General features: G+C 41.7%; 1 protein-coding gene and 1 non-coding gene across 2 annotated transcripts in view; one reads left to right on the top strand and one right to left on the bottom strand.

Annotated features, from left to right (window-relative positions):
* Window positions 1-18,345, top strand: part of mmp24 (matrix metallopeptidase 24) — a 48,765-nt gene that overhangs the window by 11,986 nt on the left and 18,434 nt on the right. The window contains exons 2-6 of the mRNA XM_026349151.1: window positions 3,314-3,462; window positions 4,823-4,939; window positions 10,915-11,014; window positions 11,612-11,816; window positions 17,506-17,667. Of these exons, the coding sequence (XP_026204936.1) occupies window positions 3,314-3,462; window positions 4,823-4,939; window positions 10,915-11,014; window positions 11,612-11,816; window positions 17,506-17,667 (733 nt within the window). The remainder of the gene's footprint in view (window positions 1-3,313; window positions 3,463-4,822; window positions 4,940-10,914; window positions 11,015-11,611; window positions 11,817-17,505; window positions 17,668-18,345) is intronic.
* trnac-gca lies at window positions 10,676-10,747 on the bottom strand. The gene has a single exon. It is a non-coding gene; the product is annotated as a tRNA-Cys (tRNA).

Genomic DNA, 18,345 nt, shown 5'->3' with positions numbered 1-18,345 from the left:
GAGGACATAGTGACAGTGAGATTAGCACAGAAGATGCTCGAACTACTTCTGAATCGTTTGTGTGGCAGCTCCCTGTGTGCATATTCTTTTACTACATATGATCACTGAGACTAATCTTAAACAGAGATGAACTCTTACACATACAGTACAGATACTAGTTCACACCAGCACACGTCCTGACTGATGGACACTGATGATGAAGAATTTAAAGATATTGTAGCAGAGCTTCTTGAAACGTACAAACTTAAATTTAAGCAGTTTAGAAATAAAACATCACCAGTACATTTAGAATAATTTGTACAGAACACAACACGAGGTCACTGCCGGTCGATGGACTGCTCATCACTCAGAGGTCTTGTAGTACGGGAGTGAAACCGTTTTCCTGTTTCTGGCCTGAAGCTTTGTTTGTCTGGATGAAACAGAATTAAATTCCACGAGTCGTGTCGTCATCTGCGCAGATTAATAGAAGAGGACTTTTTAATTGGATTGGAGGCAGTCACGACCATGTGGCACTCTGAGTTTACGTTTCCGCCTCAGATTAAAAGCAGATTAGGATCAAGCTCGAAGTGGTTTAGCTCAACACAGGAGTCGGACACCTGCACTGTGGAGGTGTGGATCATAAATCATAATAGAGTCCAGATCCATCTACAGGGTCTGACAGACAGTGAGAGCTGAGCAGGTTCATGACAGATGGACTTCCCGTGGACAAAGAGCTGCACAGTTTGTCTCTTATTCACCCTTTCACACATCAACACACCTGCTCACACTGAGCCACTTCAGGTCCAGTGTTTGTCCAGTGAGTCCAGCTCTGTGGTTCAGAGACGACTTCATACACCAACAGCCCTCAAATGGATCATGACTCATTTTACACAGTTAAAAGCAGAAGGTCTTTATATGAGGACTGTCTAAAGGTGGACATGCAGATTAGCTGAGGCTAATGCTTTTTAAGCCAGTGGCAATTCATTTTAACCTTATAGTTATTGAGAATTTGATGCAAACATGACTAATAGAAGTTATTTAGTTATAGAAGCTCGTGAGATTAGGTGGCGGTATGATCGCCTCCCTCTTCGCAGGAGGCCGGGGTTCGAATCCCGGCTGTAGACCACCTCCAGCCTTGTACCTCACTTGTTAGTCAGTTTGGAAAAAAGCTTTTTCTAAATGTAAGATAATAATAGAATAAATAGAAAACAGATGAGAGTCATGGATTTAACTTGAACTTTTTCCAGAACAGAGTAGAAATTTAAAAAGGTAAAACATTAAAATAGATTTAATATAGATTATAATTAAGACCTTTACTCTCCTGATGTTTAGGGCAGATGATGACAGAGACGACGTGCTGTCTACTCGGTTCATGCATAAGATGCTTTCATGCTTTTCCTCTTCGTCCTCACGTGATGTTTTATTTGGAGTGAAACAGATCTGAGGGATTTATGTCCCCGTCTGTGTTCACAAAGGGAATCTTTTCTCTCTCGGGGAGATGGCGGACTGAATCCCTCGGTGCTCGTAACCTCTCTGCGTCCGTCATGGTAGTTAGGCAGACGTTCATATTGTAGCTGAGTGCTGGCTGCTGGGCCTGGAGTGGCTGGGAGAGGCACTGGCACACTCTGAAATATTAATGACCTGCTGTAGAGAAGGACTCAGCCTCCCCCTCATTAGCTCGTCCCACCTTCCTCACCCGTCCTCTCTCTTTCAACTCTCGTCTTTGCCTTTCTCGCTTTCCTTCTCCCTCCTCTTCATGTCCTTCTCCCTCCTCTTCGTTTCCTTCTCCCTCCTCTTCGTTTCCTTCTCCCTCCTCTTCGTTTCCTTCTCCCTCCTCTTCATTTCCTTCTCCCTCCTCTTCGTTTCCTTCTCCTCTTCCTCTCCCCTCTTCTCTTTCCTCTTGAGTTATGTCACATTAAGAGACAGATGCACTGCAAAGTAAAAACTACGACGTAATAAGAATCATTTGTGGAAACTCGTGGATTCAGCATCGATTTCTGGATCAGTATGAATCAGATCTTCTGTGATTCTGCAGGACTTGCTCTTTCCTGATCTTCCTCTCGGTTTGTCTCTGACATATTCAATAAATCTCTCAGTGCTCTTTCTCTCCCTCAGCTGGAGTCGGTTTTTATCCTCTCTCAGTTTGTCATCCCACTCTTTATTGCCTTCTCTCTCTTGTTCTGCTCTGACACATCAAAGAAAAACTCCAAATGTCACGTCAGTCGACGGTGGAACATTACATTTACATTCAGTCAGACACTTTTATCCAAAGTGACTTACAAGTGAGGTACGAGGCAGGTTAAGCGTAAGGACCCCTGCTGCCAATGAGCTGTACCACATAGTTTGGGTTTGTTCTCTGTGGACCGGAGTGACACTCAGACCAAATCTGTGCTCCCATTAAGTTTCAATCTGCAGCTACCTCGTTAGACATTAGTACCACGTGTTAGCATTGTTCCTGTGGAGGTACAGTACAGATGATCGTCACGTTCCAGTCCATCAGGACCAGGACCTCACGCCATTAGAACAGTTTCCCCCCCGCTGCAGTCGGCCTGTGACAGTGACAGATGATTTTGATTTGCTTTCACGAGCTTTGTGTAGAAACAGTTCTGCTGCCGCTGGTTAACGTGTTGGAGTCGGTCAAACCAGGAAATAAGACCTAAAGCACAATAAGACTAGACAGTAAGTGGAGACGCTGCGTGTCCAAACGCTGCATCAGCACATGTTTCTGGAGATTCATTTATTCTTCCATGTTGGTGGTGATGGTGCAGAGCAGCTGCTCTCATTGTTATTGTGGTTGTTTGAGGGATTTTTAACGTCATCAGCTGCAAAACAGAGAAAATGATTTTACATTTATGTGACAAGAATGGCTGTAGCTGTAAAAAGGCTCATTTACAGTTTAGATAGTTTATTAAACTCATTTGATTTTGTTCAGCATGAGAAATACTTCTCTCAGATATATGTGAGATATATATATATATGGTGTTCAGGGAAATAAGATAAGTGGAGTTAACTCTTTTCTGCCTTTGAAATGAGACAAACTCAAACCTGTCTCTGAGCAAAGAATCAAAAATGACTCATTACTGTTTATACAGCACATACATATGGTTCATGTTTTCATTTTCTAGATAAAATAGCACTGCACTCTGATTAGTCATGGAATCGCTCAGCGGGCTGTTAGTCATCGCTGGGAAATCTCCCATAATATGTGAACAAACAAGATTCGTTTACTCGTCTGCTGAGGGACGATGACACCAGAGAAAAGATTCAACACCTCTTTAAAATAATCATATTATTTCTTCATTAACAAACGTCCACCCTTGTTCCTCTCTTTCAGACATGGCTGAAGAACTACGGCTACCTGCTGCCTCATGACGTCCGCACGTCCGACCTACGGCAGGAGAAGGCCATGCAGTCGGCCGTGGCCGCCATGCAGCGCTTCTACGGCATTCCTGTGACGGGAATACTGGACGAGACGACTATAGAGTGAGTTGAGCGGGGGTGGTTCTGCAGCTAAAAATGGTCAAACAGTAAAACTTGCATATTGACCACTTTTTGCTGCTGCTACAAAAAAAACTAAACAACCATATATTAATACACACAGTTTCCAGCAGTATTAACATTCACCTAGTCGGATTTCTGACGACCTGAAGTCCACAGTTTCCTCTTTTTGGTGTTTTCGGTCTCGGCCAACTCCGGAGGGAAATATCTGCTCTTTAGCTGATAAACGCTCCACTATGTTCACCAGTTAGTCTCTGGCTGTGTCTGTTTGCTGCTGAGCAGGTCGCGGACAGAGGCTTTATCTCTGAGCACAGCTGCGTGCTTTGAATCAAAATGAAGCAGCGAGAATGAACAAAAACAGTGAAGTCAAAGTCGCCATAAAGCTGTAAGACTACAGAGAACTGTAGAGTCGGGAGCTGGAAGTGTCTCACACTAAGCAACAAGTGATCCTGTTAAGATATTGATCATTTCAGCGTAACATTAACATCTGATACTTTAGTTTTATGCTGGTTTATATCAAGAAATCTAGTCTGTGTGTAGGACATTCTGTTCTCCTACAGGTCTCAGACTCAGTCAGTCACATTATTTCATGGGTGGGTGAAAGTTATGATTAAAGGCCATACAGATGATAAATTATGAATGGACTCTAATTGACCTGACATATTCAGGCTCAGCGTGCAGCCGAACCTGTTGAACTCCAGTCTCTGACTCTAGCTCCAGTCCTTGCTGCTGCAGGTTTTAGCCGAGCTGCCGGTGTGGCTCTAAGGACTCGGATGGATGGAGATGAAATTATGTACAGAATGAATTCACTGTCCACAACAAAAGGAAAAGTCCACATCATTCAAAAGACATTTTGTGGATCAGAATCACATTTTCCAAACATTTGTCACATTAAACTGGAACTTCCGTCTCTGCTTTTGTTCCGCTTTGTGTGTCGAGGATTGCAGCTCTTATCTCCCCAGATTGAAAGTAATCTAACTAATGTTCACAGAGAATTAACTGATGTCTCTCACTTCCATCGAATACGGGTTCCAGTGTGCTAAAGGCTTTAGTGTAGAGCTGAAATGATTCGTTTATTCTTTGAGTTGTTGCTTCACAAATGATCTATTTTCAGAATACATCATTCAAGTCAAACATTTGCTGCTTTTCTTACTCTTGTGTGATAAAACACTTCATGTGTTTTTATGTCTAATCGACCAAATGTTCGATTGACGAATCAAGAAAATGATCAGCTGATGATGAATTGATGATAACAAAAGGAAATTAGTTGCAGCTCTGCTCTCAGCAGCAGTAGTAATGTTGAGTCTCCAGAATCATGTTGATATTCGAATGTTGCTGTGTTCAGGTGGATGAGGCGACCTCGCTGTGGCGTCCCTGATCATCCTCACACCAGCCGTCGGCAGAGGAACAAACGCTACGCCCTGACGGGGCAGAAATGGAGGGATAAAAAGATCTCCTACAGGTATCTGTGTGTTTTCTCTTTCTCCATCCTCCTCCCTCCCTCGCTGACTGTTTGTCTCCTTCCTCCTCTCTGTCTCCGTCTCTCTCCCTCTCTCTTGAAATTCACTTGCCTAATGTAAATTAGTTCAGTCCCATAGGTCCCTGAATGCATCTCATATCTGTACCTCACATCCATCCATCTCTTTTCATTCCTCCTCTCTTTTATTGTCTTCTATTGTGAAAATACAGTAACCCCCCCCCCCCCCCCCCCCCCTCCCACTGGATGATGCTCCAACCAGCAGCTTGGCTGTGTAATATAGGTCTAATGCAGATTAGAGCTGTCCCACGGGATACTGAACACATCCCAGCTCCCAGTGCTGCTTCTGTCCACTTTATCCTCTCTCTCTCTCTCTTTCTAGATTCCTCTTTGACTCAGTCACTCAGTCCAGCTCTCAAATTCAAAATAATCTTCAGTGTCATGAAAAACTAAACGTGTTTGAGCAGTGTCTTAATACATATTTCTCCCCGACATACAGCCACCATGACAGCTCCTTGCTCCCCTGTGTTTGTGCCTGCGTGCCTGTATTAGCGTGTAGTCGTCGGAGCTGTTTTCCCCTTTCTTGACGGAGACTTCCTGACACTAAATGTTGGCAGTGCTCAGGGAGGTGAAATGCAACAGCTCATTTGCACCACGGCAAACGCAGCACTTCATTAAGCTGGGTGTGTGCTACGAGGAAGTGTTTCAATATGCAGATGGTGATCTGATTCAGATGATCCGTCGTGTGTAGAGTGTGTTACTACTTCAGCTAACATCATCGTGCTGCTGCTTGTGACTCTGTGATCACGATCATTCAGAAACAACACACAGAATACGCTTTGTGATCTGGTTAGATGCCGGATGTATTTACATGTTAATGAAGTTGAAGGTGATCCTGATATGCTGGCTGTAAAATCAAAGGCTGTAGTGTTGTTAATGTGTTTGTTAATAAGCAAATAGGCTTAATTAGGAAGAAACTGCTTTTCTTGTGAACGCTGTAGCTCAAGAACAGTAGGTAGAAGCTTTACACCAACAGGTGCTGCTTATGGAGTAAATGAATTAAATGGCATGTTAAGAAGGCCAAACAGTTTTTGTGTTCTCGTGCTACATCACTTTTTATTTTCCTGTAGAAACACTGAAAAGACTGTGCTGCGTCTTCACCATCTCCTTCCCGTTTAATGCAGGAGTGAATCAAGCTTCTGATTTGTTAAAATGAAAAGAAACAAGACAGAATCTCAAACTACAGTTTAGGCTAATGAATAAGGCGTTATCTGTGATCACTGTGTTCTGTTGGCAAATATTTTAGAGAGATGTAAAGTGGTAATTAGTGACAAACGACTTGTCTGTCTGTACTAAACTGACACAAAATCAAACTTTTCCTTCACATTTCTGCCAGAAAGGGAAAAATAATAAATAAATAAAACTATTTCTTTAATGTTGAGATTAATTTTCTACCGTCCTCTTCCCCTTTCTTTTTACCCTCCTGTTCTTTTCCCTATTTTTTTCTTTAGATCACATTTTCCCAAACTGTTTTATTACATGCTGTATTTTCTACTTCAGTGCATATTTAATTACTTATTATTTTGCTGCTTGAGCAGTTTTTTAATTTAAGAATTAGAGTTCCCTCCTCCCCACCATCCTCTTTCTTTCTCTCACCGCTCCTTTCCTCTTTTCTCTTGCACCATCCTGCTCCGAGTTTTATAGGTCTAATGTAAATTACGTCTCTCCCAGGAGACACTGAAGGCATCCCAGCTCTCCCGCATTTCAGCTTCCCACTCTGCAGCATTACATAAAACCCACAGCATGAGATCACAGATCACAGTACTATCCAGTTACCTCTTACTGTATTTGAGTCTCCTCAGTCCTCCTCCTTGTGTTTCACCTGCTATCAGCTGTCACATTCCTGCAGTACAGCTTCTTATTGTTTCAGCTCTGCTGCCACTGTTCAACCTGCATTACTGTAATTGTTTTAACCTAATTGTTCTTTATCTTAGGCGCCAAAGAATCTGCAGAGCCAGCCGTGCCTCATAGAAAATCCGCTCATACTGCATGTAATTCATTTTTGTTGGCTAAAGTTTTGGAGGAAGCTTTATGCTGCTTGGATTTTATTATTTACTGGACAGATTTATGTCAACTGGCAACTTTTTCTTCCAGTTTGTTAAACTGGTTTTACACAGCTCAAGGAAAGTTATGGAGAGTGCATGTGACCTTAAGTGAGCATGGATCAATACTTTTTATATGAAGTGATAGAAATCCTTTTGTCAGATTGTATTCAATTATTATGAAATCATAATATTTCATTTTGAAATATGAAAATCAAAACGTGTGCAGCTGTTTTAGCCTCTTTTAGGCAACACAGGTGTATTTGTTTAGCACCGAGTCGTTCAAAGTACTTTACTGCACATGGGAAGAAATAATTATTAAAATGTGACTAAATGACTTATTGAACTACCTACATGTTGAAAATCAATGCGCTGTAAGACACATCTGATATATCTGATATAAGTGTGACGTCAGTGCTTCATTTGAATTGTGCTTCATTAATTAGAAAACTAATCAGAGATTAATCAATGAAAATAATCTTTAGCTGCAGCCCTGGCTAATTAAGAACTCCTCTTATCAACCTGCATGAACCAGAGATTTCAGCTCATATAAACCCACCACACACTACCTGCTCTGAATCCTCCAGGGACCATGAATCCCTTCACAATACCTCCTGGCAACTCGTCCAATAGCTCCGTTTTTCCAAACCCAGCCAAAGGTCTGCCTTTAAAAAGCTGAATTATCATCTGCTGCAGGGCTGAACGTTCACTGTGATAGATTTTTTTTATTTCCAACTAACATTCAGTTTTACATTAGAAAACAAATGTTGTGTTTCTTTGAGCCGACTTTGTGATTAGTGATATTTAAGGTTATTAATGAGCTCTGTCAGGATGATTTCCCCTCTGCTCTGCACTAGGATTTTAGAGCTGGTGGAGCAGGATGATACTGACGGCAACGCAGGGAGACATATTTAGAGGAATGTTAGGGCTGCTGGCAACTGTAAATTATCACCCGCTGCAGGATTATGCAACTGTGTATCTCTACTGAAAGCTTCACTGATGCCTCAAGGCTGAAAAACAGTGAGAAAGAGAAGACAAGTGGGAAAAAACGAAGAAAGATTTCAACTTTTAAGTTGATGCTTCGGAAACATTGTTTTCAACTTTCCTGCCAACAAAGCACATTTGATTGGAAGTGAGTTGAAAGAGGCAGAAGCAAAAACAGAAACATGTGCATCTTGATCTGCTCTGACTAACCGTAGGTCCTCTGTGGATGGAGCTGTTTGAAATGCAGGAATGTCAAGGAATCAGATTCGTATCATCTACTTTTAACTGAGCTATTGAAGCAGCACAGCTCAGCACAGAGAGAGCTAACGTTGGTCTGGTAGTAGATTCATGACGGTGCTGAAAAATCTCAGTCATTCATGTTCCCCAGAGGATGAATCCTAGTTACTTTAACTTTTACTTTATCTTGACAATCTGAGAATGAGGAGTTTTCACTAACTCTTCAAAATATTACAGAATCTTTGATTCATCACCGTTTTGCTTCAAGTCAGAGTTCTCACTTGTTTTTGCTCCTTTTGTTCATGACGTTTGTTCTGAAGTTAAAGTTTGTTATAAAAATGCATCGTGTGTGTTTGTGGATGTGTACGGCTGCTGTTCCGTGTGTGTGTGTGTGTGTGTGTGTCAATCTGCACCATCTGTGGGTTTTGGCCACAGGTCATTTGGCCGGGTTCACCACCGTAACATTCCACACCATTTACTCAAATGAAGCAACTGCTAACTGTCTCACTCACACACACACACACACACACACACACACACACACACACACACACACACACACACACATGAATTACTGGACTTAAGGTTGGACAGTTTTATGAATAATCTCTTTATAAAGGGTTTAAAGATAAACTGTATAAAAGGAGTTATGAAATGCAATAAAAACTGTAACTTCTCCAACTTCCTTGTGTCGTCTGTCTACACACACAGAGATATAATAAATTCAGTGTGTGTAATACTGTCAAACATCCATCAGTGCAGAAGCTAGTTTCCAAAGTCAATAGAAGCTTTTGCAATATTCACCATAAATGCAACAAGAGCTGCTACCAAACGAAGCTTCGTTTGTGGTCCCACATGTTGTCTTTCTTCTGTTCACACCATTCTTTATGTAACGTATAAAGATTTGTTTGTATCGCTGCTCTCTGCACAACGTTCCAGTGAATTCGCTTAACTTCAAGAGTCAGTGCAGCTCAGGATTAGCTGAGACAGCACAGAGTCTGTCCAAACACACGGGATCTCTTGAAAGTGATTCCCTCTGACTCTACAGCACAACTCTTCATACTTAAAGTCAAATGTAAAATCTGCACTGGCTCTGAAATTCTTATCATGGTCTTTAAAGCAAACATAAACTATCCGAAGAGGAAACAAACATTGTTTTATCAGCTTGGTGAATTCTTAAGTGACCTGTTTGAGAACCTGGTCAGATACAACAGATCTTCACATAACTTACACCTCGCAGTGATCAACAAGTGTTAGTGGTTAAACAGGGTTCAGAGTCAGTAGCATCGCTGAACACGTGCAGTCGGCGGTGAAATAAGCAACGATTTGTCTTCACATTTGATTCCGACTCAGTCTGCAGCGGCCTTTTGTTCATGTTTTACATTCATCTCATCACAACCAACAACAGGTGTATTTCCATTGTCAGTATGACACAGTGCCCAACTCCTCGTAAACTACAGACAGTGTGATAAACATTTCTATTTCCCCACCAGATGGACTTATTTATGAGCGTCAGCATACTGTAGTGTGCTCGTGTCTGAGTGTTGAATTACGGCGGCTGTGGATTGTGCTCGTGTTTATCTCCGTGATGTTTTTTTCTTGACGGGAACGAAGCTTTTGCCCCCTGTTGAGAGACAGATTGTGTGAAATGAACTCAGACACTCGTTTTTCTTTGTTATCTCGCTCTCTTGTCATAGCTTTCCTTTTTCCTCCCCCCTCTCTGCCAATCTCTTCTGCCAGTCACTCCGTCTGTCCTCTAACACTCCCTCTGTCTTTTCATCTCCCTTCTCTCCAGTATGGTTAGAAAGTGACACCAATGGTTTAAAAGCTGTTTGGTTTTTTTTAGACAGAGGCAGTGAGGTGACTGATAGAACATGTAATGATACACCATCTCCTGTCTCACAACAAAATAGATATGGATGGCACGTCTCTTCTCCTGCAATTACCCTATAACGACCTTTCTGCCTCATTTGTCTCTTATAGCTGTACATGCATCAGCCTGTGAAGAGAAAAAGGCTCAACTGTGCTGCTGCTGCTACAGTTTCCATCAAACCTAAAGTACCGGCTCACGCTGGATACTCATCCATTGATTTTCATTAATAATACAGGAATGGGTCATTAGATTTAATATCAGTAAAATAACCAAAACTGATACAACTTCTGATTTTAGTCTAAAGGAAAGAACCCAGCTGGAGTCAGTTTGGATTTGACTTCGGACCCGTTAACGTTGACAATGTTCGAGTTCATTCTAACATTTATTATGATCTATGTGTTTGTCAGATAGAAAGTGATAATGTAATTATCACAAAACTCATGATGTACTGATTTAAAGTGCCTTGCAGCTGCATGCCCTTCAACACCAGACACTCACATCAAATACAAACAACACCAATCATCTAGGGGGCATCTGGACTTGAACCAGAGACCTCTTGATCTGCAGTCAAATGCTCTACCACTGAGCTATACCCCCTTGCTCCATATGTCTGTGAAATTAAATTGAAACGACCACCCAGTGCCAACGCTGGCCTCACAATTTCTTTAAGCTGACTGACCAACTGAGAAGCTTATCTCCTGAAGCACACTGACCTCTGTAGCCTTTGTGCTTGTAACTAACGCTCTGTCTCGTCTTCTCTGCAGCATATCTAACTTCACCCCCAAAGTGGGAGAGAAGGACACGCAGAGAGCGATCCGACAGGCCTTCAACGTGTGGCAGACCGTCACGCCACTCTCCTTCCAGGTCAGAGAACTTTACAATAATCGCTGGAGCTTTACATTACAAAGGTCAGTTGTGCTTTATGCTGCTTCTGATTTGTTCCCATCTTATGCTTTTGTGAGTTCTTCACTGATATTGTTTATGCATACAAAGTGCTGAAGGCAAATCCAGTTCCTAAAAATCAAAACTGGTGAAGTGAGCACGATAAATGTAAAGATGGAAATCTGAGAAAGTCAGTGGGACATACAGAACCAAACTGGGATTTTTCTATCAACAAAGCATCTTGTCGTATCATTCACGTGATCGTGACACAGCAGCATCTTATTATGACATTCGAATTATTAAGAAATATGTTGTTATTATTAATCACATATTGTGAGACCATAAGGCAGAGAAGCCGTGCTGCTGCTCGACTGAGGCTCCACCTCAGAGTCACTGTTCATTTCAGGACAGTTTCAGCTCGTGTTCCTCTGACTGACCTCAGACTGAATGACTCTGTTGATGCTGTTATGGATGATATCAAAATCTTTATCATTCAGTATTTTGTGAGCTACTGATTCTTTTTCTTTGCTGCCAGCTTTACTGTTTTAGCCTATTCTGTTGTTATCTTATCCCGTTCAGGAGGTGCCGTACTCAGAGATCAAGAATGAGGGGAAGGAGGCGGACATCATGATCTTCTTTGCCTCTGGTTTCCATGGAGACAGTTCCCCGTTCGATGGAGAGGGGGGCTTCCTGGCCCATGCCTACTTCCCCGGCGCTGGCATCGGAGGAGACACACACTTCGATTCAGACGAACCCTGGACGCTGGGCAATGCCAATCATGACGGTACCCTTAAAAAATGTTTCTGCCTTTTTCTTCAGCCCCACGCGGATTAGAGTTACTCAGTACGTTCTGTTCTCATGTGTCCTCCTCTAATTTAAGTCCTGTGTGAGGCACTTTGCATTTTAAATATGCCTCCATGTAAGTTTCTTCAGACCGACTCTCAGTGTGACAAGTGAAGATGTAGAAAAGGATTTAGACTTACATGGGTCGACTCCACTCACACACTGGAGCTGCTCATATTTATGAAACCAAGATCCAGGAATGTATCTGAACTGATTCTGTATTACTGTATATATAATGAGGCTGGTTTACTGCCCCAGTTCACGCTGAACAGCGAGTCTGTGTATTGGTGCAGTTGAATGGGCAGCGTACAGGGGCCTACAGAGGCAAACAGTGATTCACACTTATGAGTAATCTTGTGCAGGTTAATTGTCACCAATTTGTGTTGTGGGAGGAAACTAGAGAAGGTGTTGCACCTGGTCCTCAACAGTCTCCCTGGTTCTCCTCCGTCTCATTACCTTTATGTTGCTGCAGGAAACTGAATCGGTGATCAGTCTTTTACTTGACTTACATCAACTTTAAGTCTAGAAAAAACACATCAATACAATTCATTCACAAATACTAATTTGAAAGGAACGTGTTACCGATGTGTGGGTTGTATGTCATGATTAACACCACGCCGCTAGTACCAGGGTGCCTGCATCTGTGTGAAATGAACACCAGTGGATTTTCTTTAAGTCCAGCTTAATGCTAGTATAGCAGGGTTTCTGTAAAGAAACCATCAAAGTGTCATAGAACCAGGCCTCAGCCACTCTCCACCCTCTATAGGATGATGGCTAATGAATGGATTGAATACTATTAAAATGAAGCCTAACAGTGAAGTCACATGGTTTTCTCACAGTATAATTATTGTCTTTTCAGATGTAGCTCCTGTAATTTGCCAGTGGCTAAAATCTCGTCCAGAATGATCATTTTTATTACTAGAAAGGAAAAGAAACATTTTATTACCCACCTCCACTAATATTAATCCTGTCTGAATGAGGCTTTGGATCTGTTTCTCCTGCTCAAACGTTTATTTGGTGCATTAGGACATGGAAAGATTACTGAACAGTCTCACTGCACTCAGCGAAGCGTTTACATTTCTCGTTGGAGTCTGACAAACACTCAGAGAAACTAAATGACTACAGATTACATTGTTGTGCATTTTACTTGAGCCTCTTTCTCCTCTTTCAGTCTTGGTCACACAGCTGCCAGGTTGTGGGGATGCTAGGAGTAGTGGCTATAACAAAATGAAAACGTGTCTTTAAAATGACGCCACAACTTAATAGGATTGAATATTGTGACACTGGTACCCAGAATCTAATTCTAGTGAATGCAGTTCATCATTTTCAGTTATCATTTATTAGTTCACTTGAGCAGTTTAACTTTTGTAAGCAAACAGCTTCCAATGTGAAAATGTCCTCCGTTGTCAACCCCGTATCTCTGAGCTCATTGGATGAAACATTTCACTCTGTGGGTTTTTCCCCTTCTTCTATCTCAGTTTGACAAATGACTTATGCCAGATTCCCTCTGCCTGAATAACTAACGTGTTGATAGAGAGAGAGAGAGATGCAGAGAGGGGCAGTGATGGAGGGGGGAGAGGAATCTGCTTCGAGAGATTAGCAGAAAAGAGAATTAGCTTTGACAGAGAAGCTCTAAATTTGCCACACCACATTACAGCAAGTGTGTGAGTCTTATTCCAGTGCAAGCTGTCCCAGGAACTAGTCAGGATCATTTCTCAGGATGCATGTATTGATGCATTTGTTGTGTTGTATTGTAGAGTGTTGTGCACTCACACGACTGCATTCTTACATATTCATACACACTTTCTAATTAAAGTGTTATCATATTATATACAAATAAATCTGTCAGTACTGTGTGTGTGTGTGTGTGTGTGTGTGTGTGTGTGTGTGTGTGTTTGTGTGTGTGTGTGTGTTTGTGTGTGTGTCCAAGTGCCCTCTTACACACCCTCTTTATCTCTAAAATCCCTCCACACACACAGAGTAATTGAAAGATTAGAGACAAGATAGTGAGACAGCAAAGTTCTCAGACGCTACAAAAACAACGAAGTCTAGTATCGGCTTCAGAAGGACGATGCAAGGACACGGAGACCTCACTTTCATCTCGGCTAAAAACCTGTGTTTTGTTTTTTTGTTTTTTGTTTTTTTTCTGTCGGATTATTTCTGTTATGAACCTGTTCACACCTGGAGGAGAGACCTGAAAGACACAAATCAAAGAGACAAGATGCAGAAACAGCTAAACATAATTCCCAGTCCAGGAGTGATGTTCGTATGTGATGATTTATGTCGACTGCTGACGTTCAGTTTTAATGAAGCAGGTCTGGTTAGAGCATGATCACGTGTTTACATCACATCAGGACTTCACTAGTTATCCTTATAGTTCTATTTCTTCTTTCTAAACCCAGATTCTATTATTCATGGAGGTAAACTTATTCATTCAGTTATCACTAATAAAACAGGACAAGATGGAGATAACAGGTAAGAGAAATAACGACAGTCCGCGCAGGTTCAAAAGGAAAAGAACAAAAGACTAAATCTTAATTTAATCAAGTCAGTCAAAAAGGAAACGCTGCATAAGAACAAACACAATGAAATTAAAAACTGTGTTCAATAATAAGGTTTGTACAGTTTTTAAGACTCCCAGCATTGTCTTAGTGCGGAGAAAGAAAACTAAATGAAGGGATAAGATTCATTATAAATAATAAATCATTAATTAGTATTATTATAATACTTTATTATTACAACATCATTGCACATAAAGATTATTGCATATGTAGAGATAACTGTCAGAATGATATGTAGAAAAGTGACCTACTGTTTCATTCACATGATATTTAGTTGCTCAGTTTGGTCTTGAAAATGCAACGATGGGGAAACTTTAAAGCTAAAGGCAAGAAAAACTGTAGAAGCCAGAGACACACAGAGAATAAAATATTATTCATCTGAAAGTAACAGTAAGTGTTTGACCTTAGGCTGGGAAATTACCACCCAACAAAACTGAAATGCCATAACAACACGTCTCTTGTACAGTTTTAGTCACTGACATTTCAGTTTGTCTCTGAAGGAAATGTGGGTCTCTGCCTGTCTTCAGACTTTGTCCCTGTGCACAATGCAAACTCATCATCAAGCTCTGGTGGAAAGCTGCGTTCTTCCTTTCTGCTTTATGAATTACAGACTTGTTCACGTATATAAATGGAGCAAGTGTTGAATCAATCTTGTCTTGTCTCCTAATTGAATGAATATTTCACACTGGACAGGCTTGTAGACAGAAATCGATTTGAAAAGTCGTTGACGTTTCTATGAAAAATGCAGCACATTAATGATTTTAGCTGAGGGGAAAAAACTGTTTTTCCAGGAGGTAATTTTTTATGTACTTCACCAGCACTTGGCAGCTGAGCTAGAAAGTTAGTTTCCAACTCTGCTTGTACAAAATGATCTCTAGCATGCAAACTCATCTCTGACAAAAACGAACACGTCAGCGGGGAGAAATGCCTGAACTGAATGAAGGCCACTCTGTGGGCACGTCAAAGTGGGATTACTTGAGAGACAGGTTCCATCACAGCAATATCAAACATCATCTTTATCACAGGCAGGCAGACGACTGCAGGGGCAAACAGGATGGAAAAAGCCGTTATCGTCACTGCAGGGTGTTGAAGCAGACTACAGACCAACCACTAGGGGAAAGGAAGGCTCAGAGAGGGAGCCCACTGGGAACTCCCTCAATCTGTTGTACATGAAGTGTACGTCTTGTACTGTGAAATCATCTTTATCTCTACTACGACATGAAATAAAGAGAGGCACAAGGAGAGGAGAGATAATGGCTGGTGGAGGGGATGGAGGAGGAGGAGGAGGAGGAGGAGGAGGAGGGCTGTGGTGAGAGAAGGACAGATAAGAAAGGAGAGAATGAGAGGGATGAAAGAAACAGGAGCATATAGGGACAGAGAGTGTGAGAACAATGGAAATGAGAGAAGAACTGGTTCAGATCGAAGAAACACACGGGTGAAGAAATGAAAACTAGAACAGGTGGTTTTAGGAAGCTGTTCCTTCTTAGTATCTGATCTTCTCCTTCACAAACGCTCTGTGTGTGAGTGCAGACATCTACAGAGGCTTCCACCAACAGGTTCCTCCCAGAGTCAAACACGTTGTCATGAGACATGAGAAGATGATGCAGAATGATTCTACACTGACATCTGATCAATAAAATAAAAGAACCACCACATTCTGCTTTGATACGGTGTTTTCCATGTCAGGGACGCGTCAGGATGCATTTACACTACAAAGACCTGTGGTCAGACTGAGTCCCAGAGCTCCTCAGCAAGTGGTTTGAGTGATGTGAGCCCGCTCTGTCTTAGTGGTCGCTGTGAGGTGGTTGTGTGTTTTACTCTCTAGATTTTCACAGTAGGTTAAATTCAGTAAACAACATATCTATCTGTTATATGTGGAAACATGTCTTTGTGTCTCAGCCCTCAGGTGAAATCAGTCTTCTGTGAGTAGATGACTGTAAATAAAGGCTTCATTCATACTAACCTTTGAAGACGTGCAGGTCAGAGGTCGTTCTCTCATGGTGATGAGTTCAAATGTCTGTAAAAACAAAGCAGAGAGAAGAAAAGGAACAAAGAAGAAGTGACTGCTCCTCTGTTAACCTTTGAACAAGAAACAGAAGGAGACAATTAATGAAAGAAACTGACTTCTTCACAGTTACATTAATCTATAAGTCAGCTGCCGGCCACCGAGGCTCCAATCTTCAAACAGACCAGCCTGAGTACCAAAGATAATTATGTTGTGTAATTAGGTTCAAACTGAGTCAAACCAATTACTGAGCTGATGAAATGTATTCGTTTGAGTTCTGCGTTCAAACTGTAAAAGACGTCATCGAGTGTCTGACAGCAGCTTTGAATCTCTGCTCTTAAGTATATGGCAGGATACAGGATGATTTTAACAAACCCTCTGTTCCCTGATTTACTGTATGTTAGTTTAATTAGTTGTAACGAGTAAATAGATGAAGAGTTGTAGTGTTGTTTTAAATCTTTAAAGATGATTCCCATCCTCCTGTATCACACGGACAAAGATAAAACTAAATCAAATAAGATTCAGATGTGTATGAATTATGCAGACATTTAATTTGAAAGTCAGCACAGTTTCCTTTGCATGTGAAATGCTGTCAGACGCATTTCTGAGTAGAGGGATTCAGGCGATGATGCGTCAGACTGTGTGAATCCACGTATGATCCTGTTGGGTCATATTTTAAACAGCACATTATTTATAAATTCACACATTGAACTGATGATTTTTACTGGATGTGGCACTCAACAGTTTGCCGTATTGTTAAATAATCCCCATCAAGCCGCAGCAGCGTTTGAAGATCTCGCTGAGCTTCGGGTTCACAAGCTGACAGTCGCCTGCAGTCGCTCAAATTCCTCCTATTACACAGATGATGAGTCAACAGCATCACACACTAACTTGAGCTCACTGTTTGATGTCGTGTTGTTGGTCGTTGCTGTGTTTACTCTGGAGAGGCCTCGTCCTGTTTCAGACGGGAGAAAGATGTTCAGGTTTTTCCTTTCAAAGACTGTCAGGATGTTTCTCCTTTGATCTGATCCTATTGGCTCCTCTCTGTTCTTCTCTGTCTCCAGGTAATGATTTGTTCCTGGTTGCAGTCCACGAGTTGGGTCATGCTTTGGGTTTGGAGCACTCCAACGATCCCAGCGCCATCATGGCTCCTTTCTACCAGTATATGGACACGCACAACTTCAAACTGCCTCTGGACGACCTGCAGGGGATACAGAAGATCTACGGTGAGGAGTCAGCTGATGTATATACCACGCTTGATTTAGTCAAAATGATACAGACGACGTCTAAAACAGAGGTTCTATGTTGTTAGAACAACTGAAACAGAAATTCTAAGAATAATCACAGCAGGTTGTTAGTTATGTTCCTGTGGAGCTGGAGCTGTGCAGCTCCTTGAATTACGCTCTTGTTCTAAGACACATCTTCGATGGTCCTGCAGCTGCACTAGTAGAAAGTGTCGTGTTAGCGATATTAGTAACTCAACCCAGCTGTGATCCAGCTGCAGAAGAGGGAACAGTAAACACCAGCCTGATTCAGTCACGTTGTTGTGTGTGTGAAGACTATTGTGCACCTGCTTCCAATGTTATCACCTCATTAAATGGCCTGTATCAGTTATCATCAGGGACCAGCTCTGGTGAGCTCAGTGGACCATTATCATGTGCCAGACCTTCACTGTCATGGTTACACAGATAAACACAGAGTGTACGACGTGGGTTCAGGGAAAGATGTGGTTTAATTAAAAATAAGAACTTATTAAAGTAACAACAGTTTGAAAGAAGAAACAACCTGAAACAAACATCTCCACAGAGAATAAGAACCCTTCACACACCTCCACAGAACACACTCGACCCATTTACTGAGCCCTAACACATCCTTTCTATTGTCTCATAAGGAGCCTGTTCATG

Source organism: Anabas testudineus, chromosome 5 (assembly GCF_900324465.2).
Source record: "Anabas testudineus chromosome 5, fAnaTes1.2, whole genome shotgun sequence".
Lineage (NCBI taxonomy): Eukaryota > Metazoa > Chordata > Actinopteri > Anabantiformes > Anabantidae > Anabas > Anabas testudineus.
Note: the sequence above shows the minus strand (reverse complement) of the source record. Positions and strands in the feature narration are given on the sequence as shown.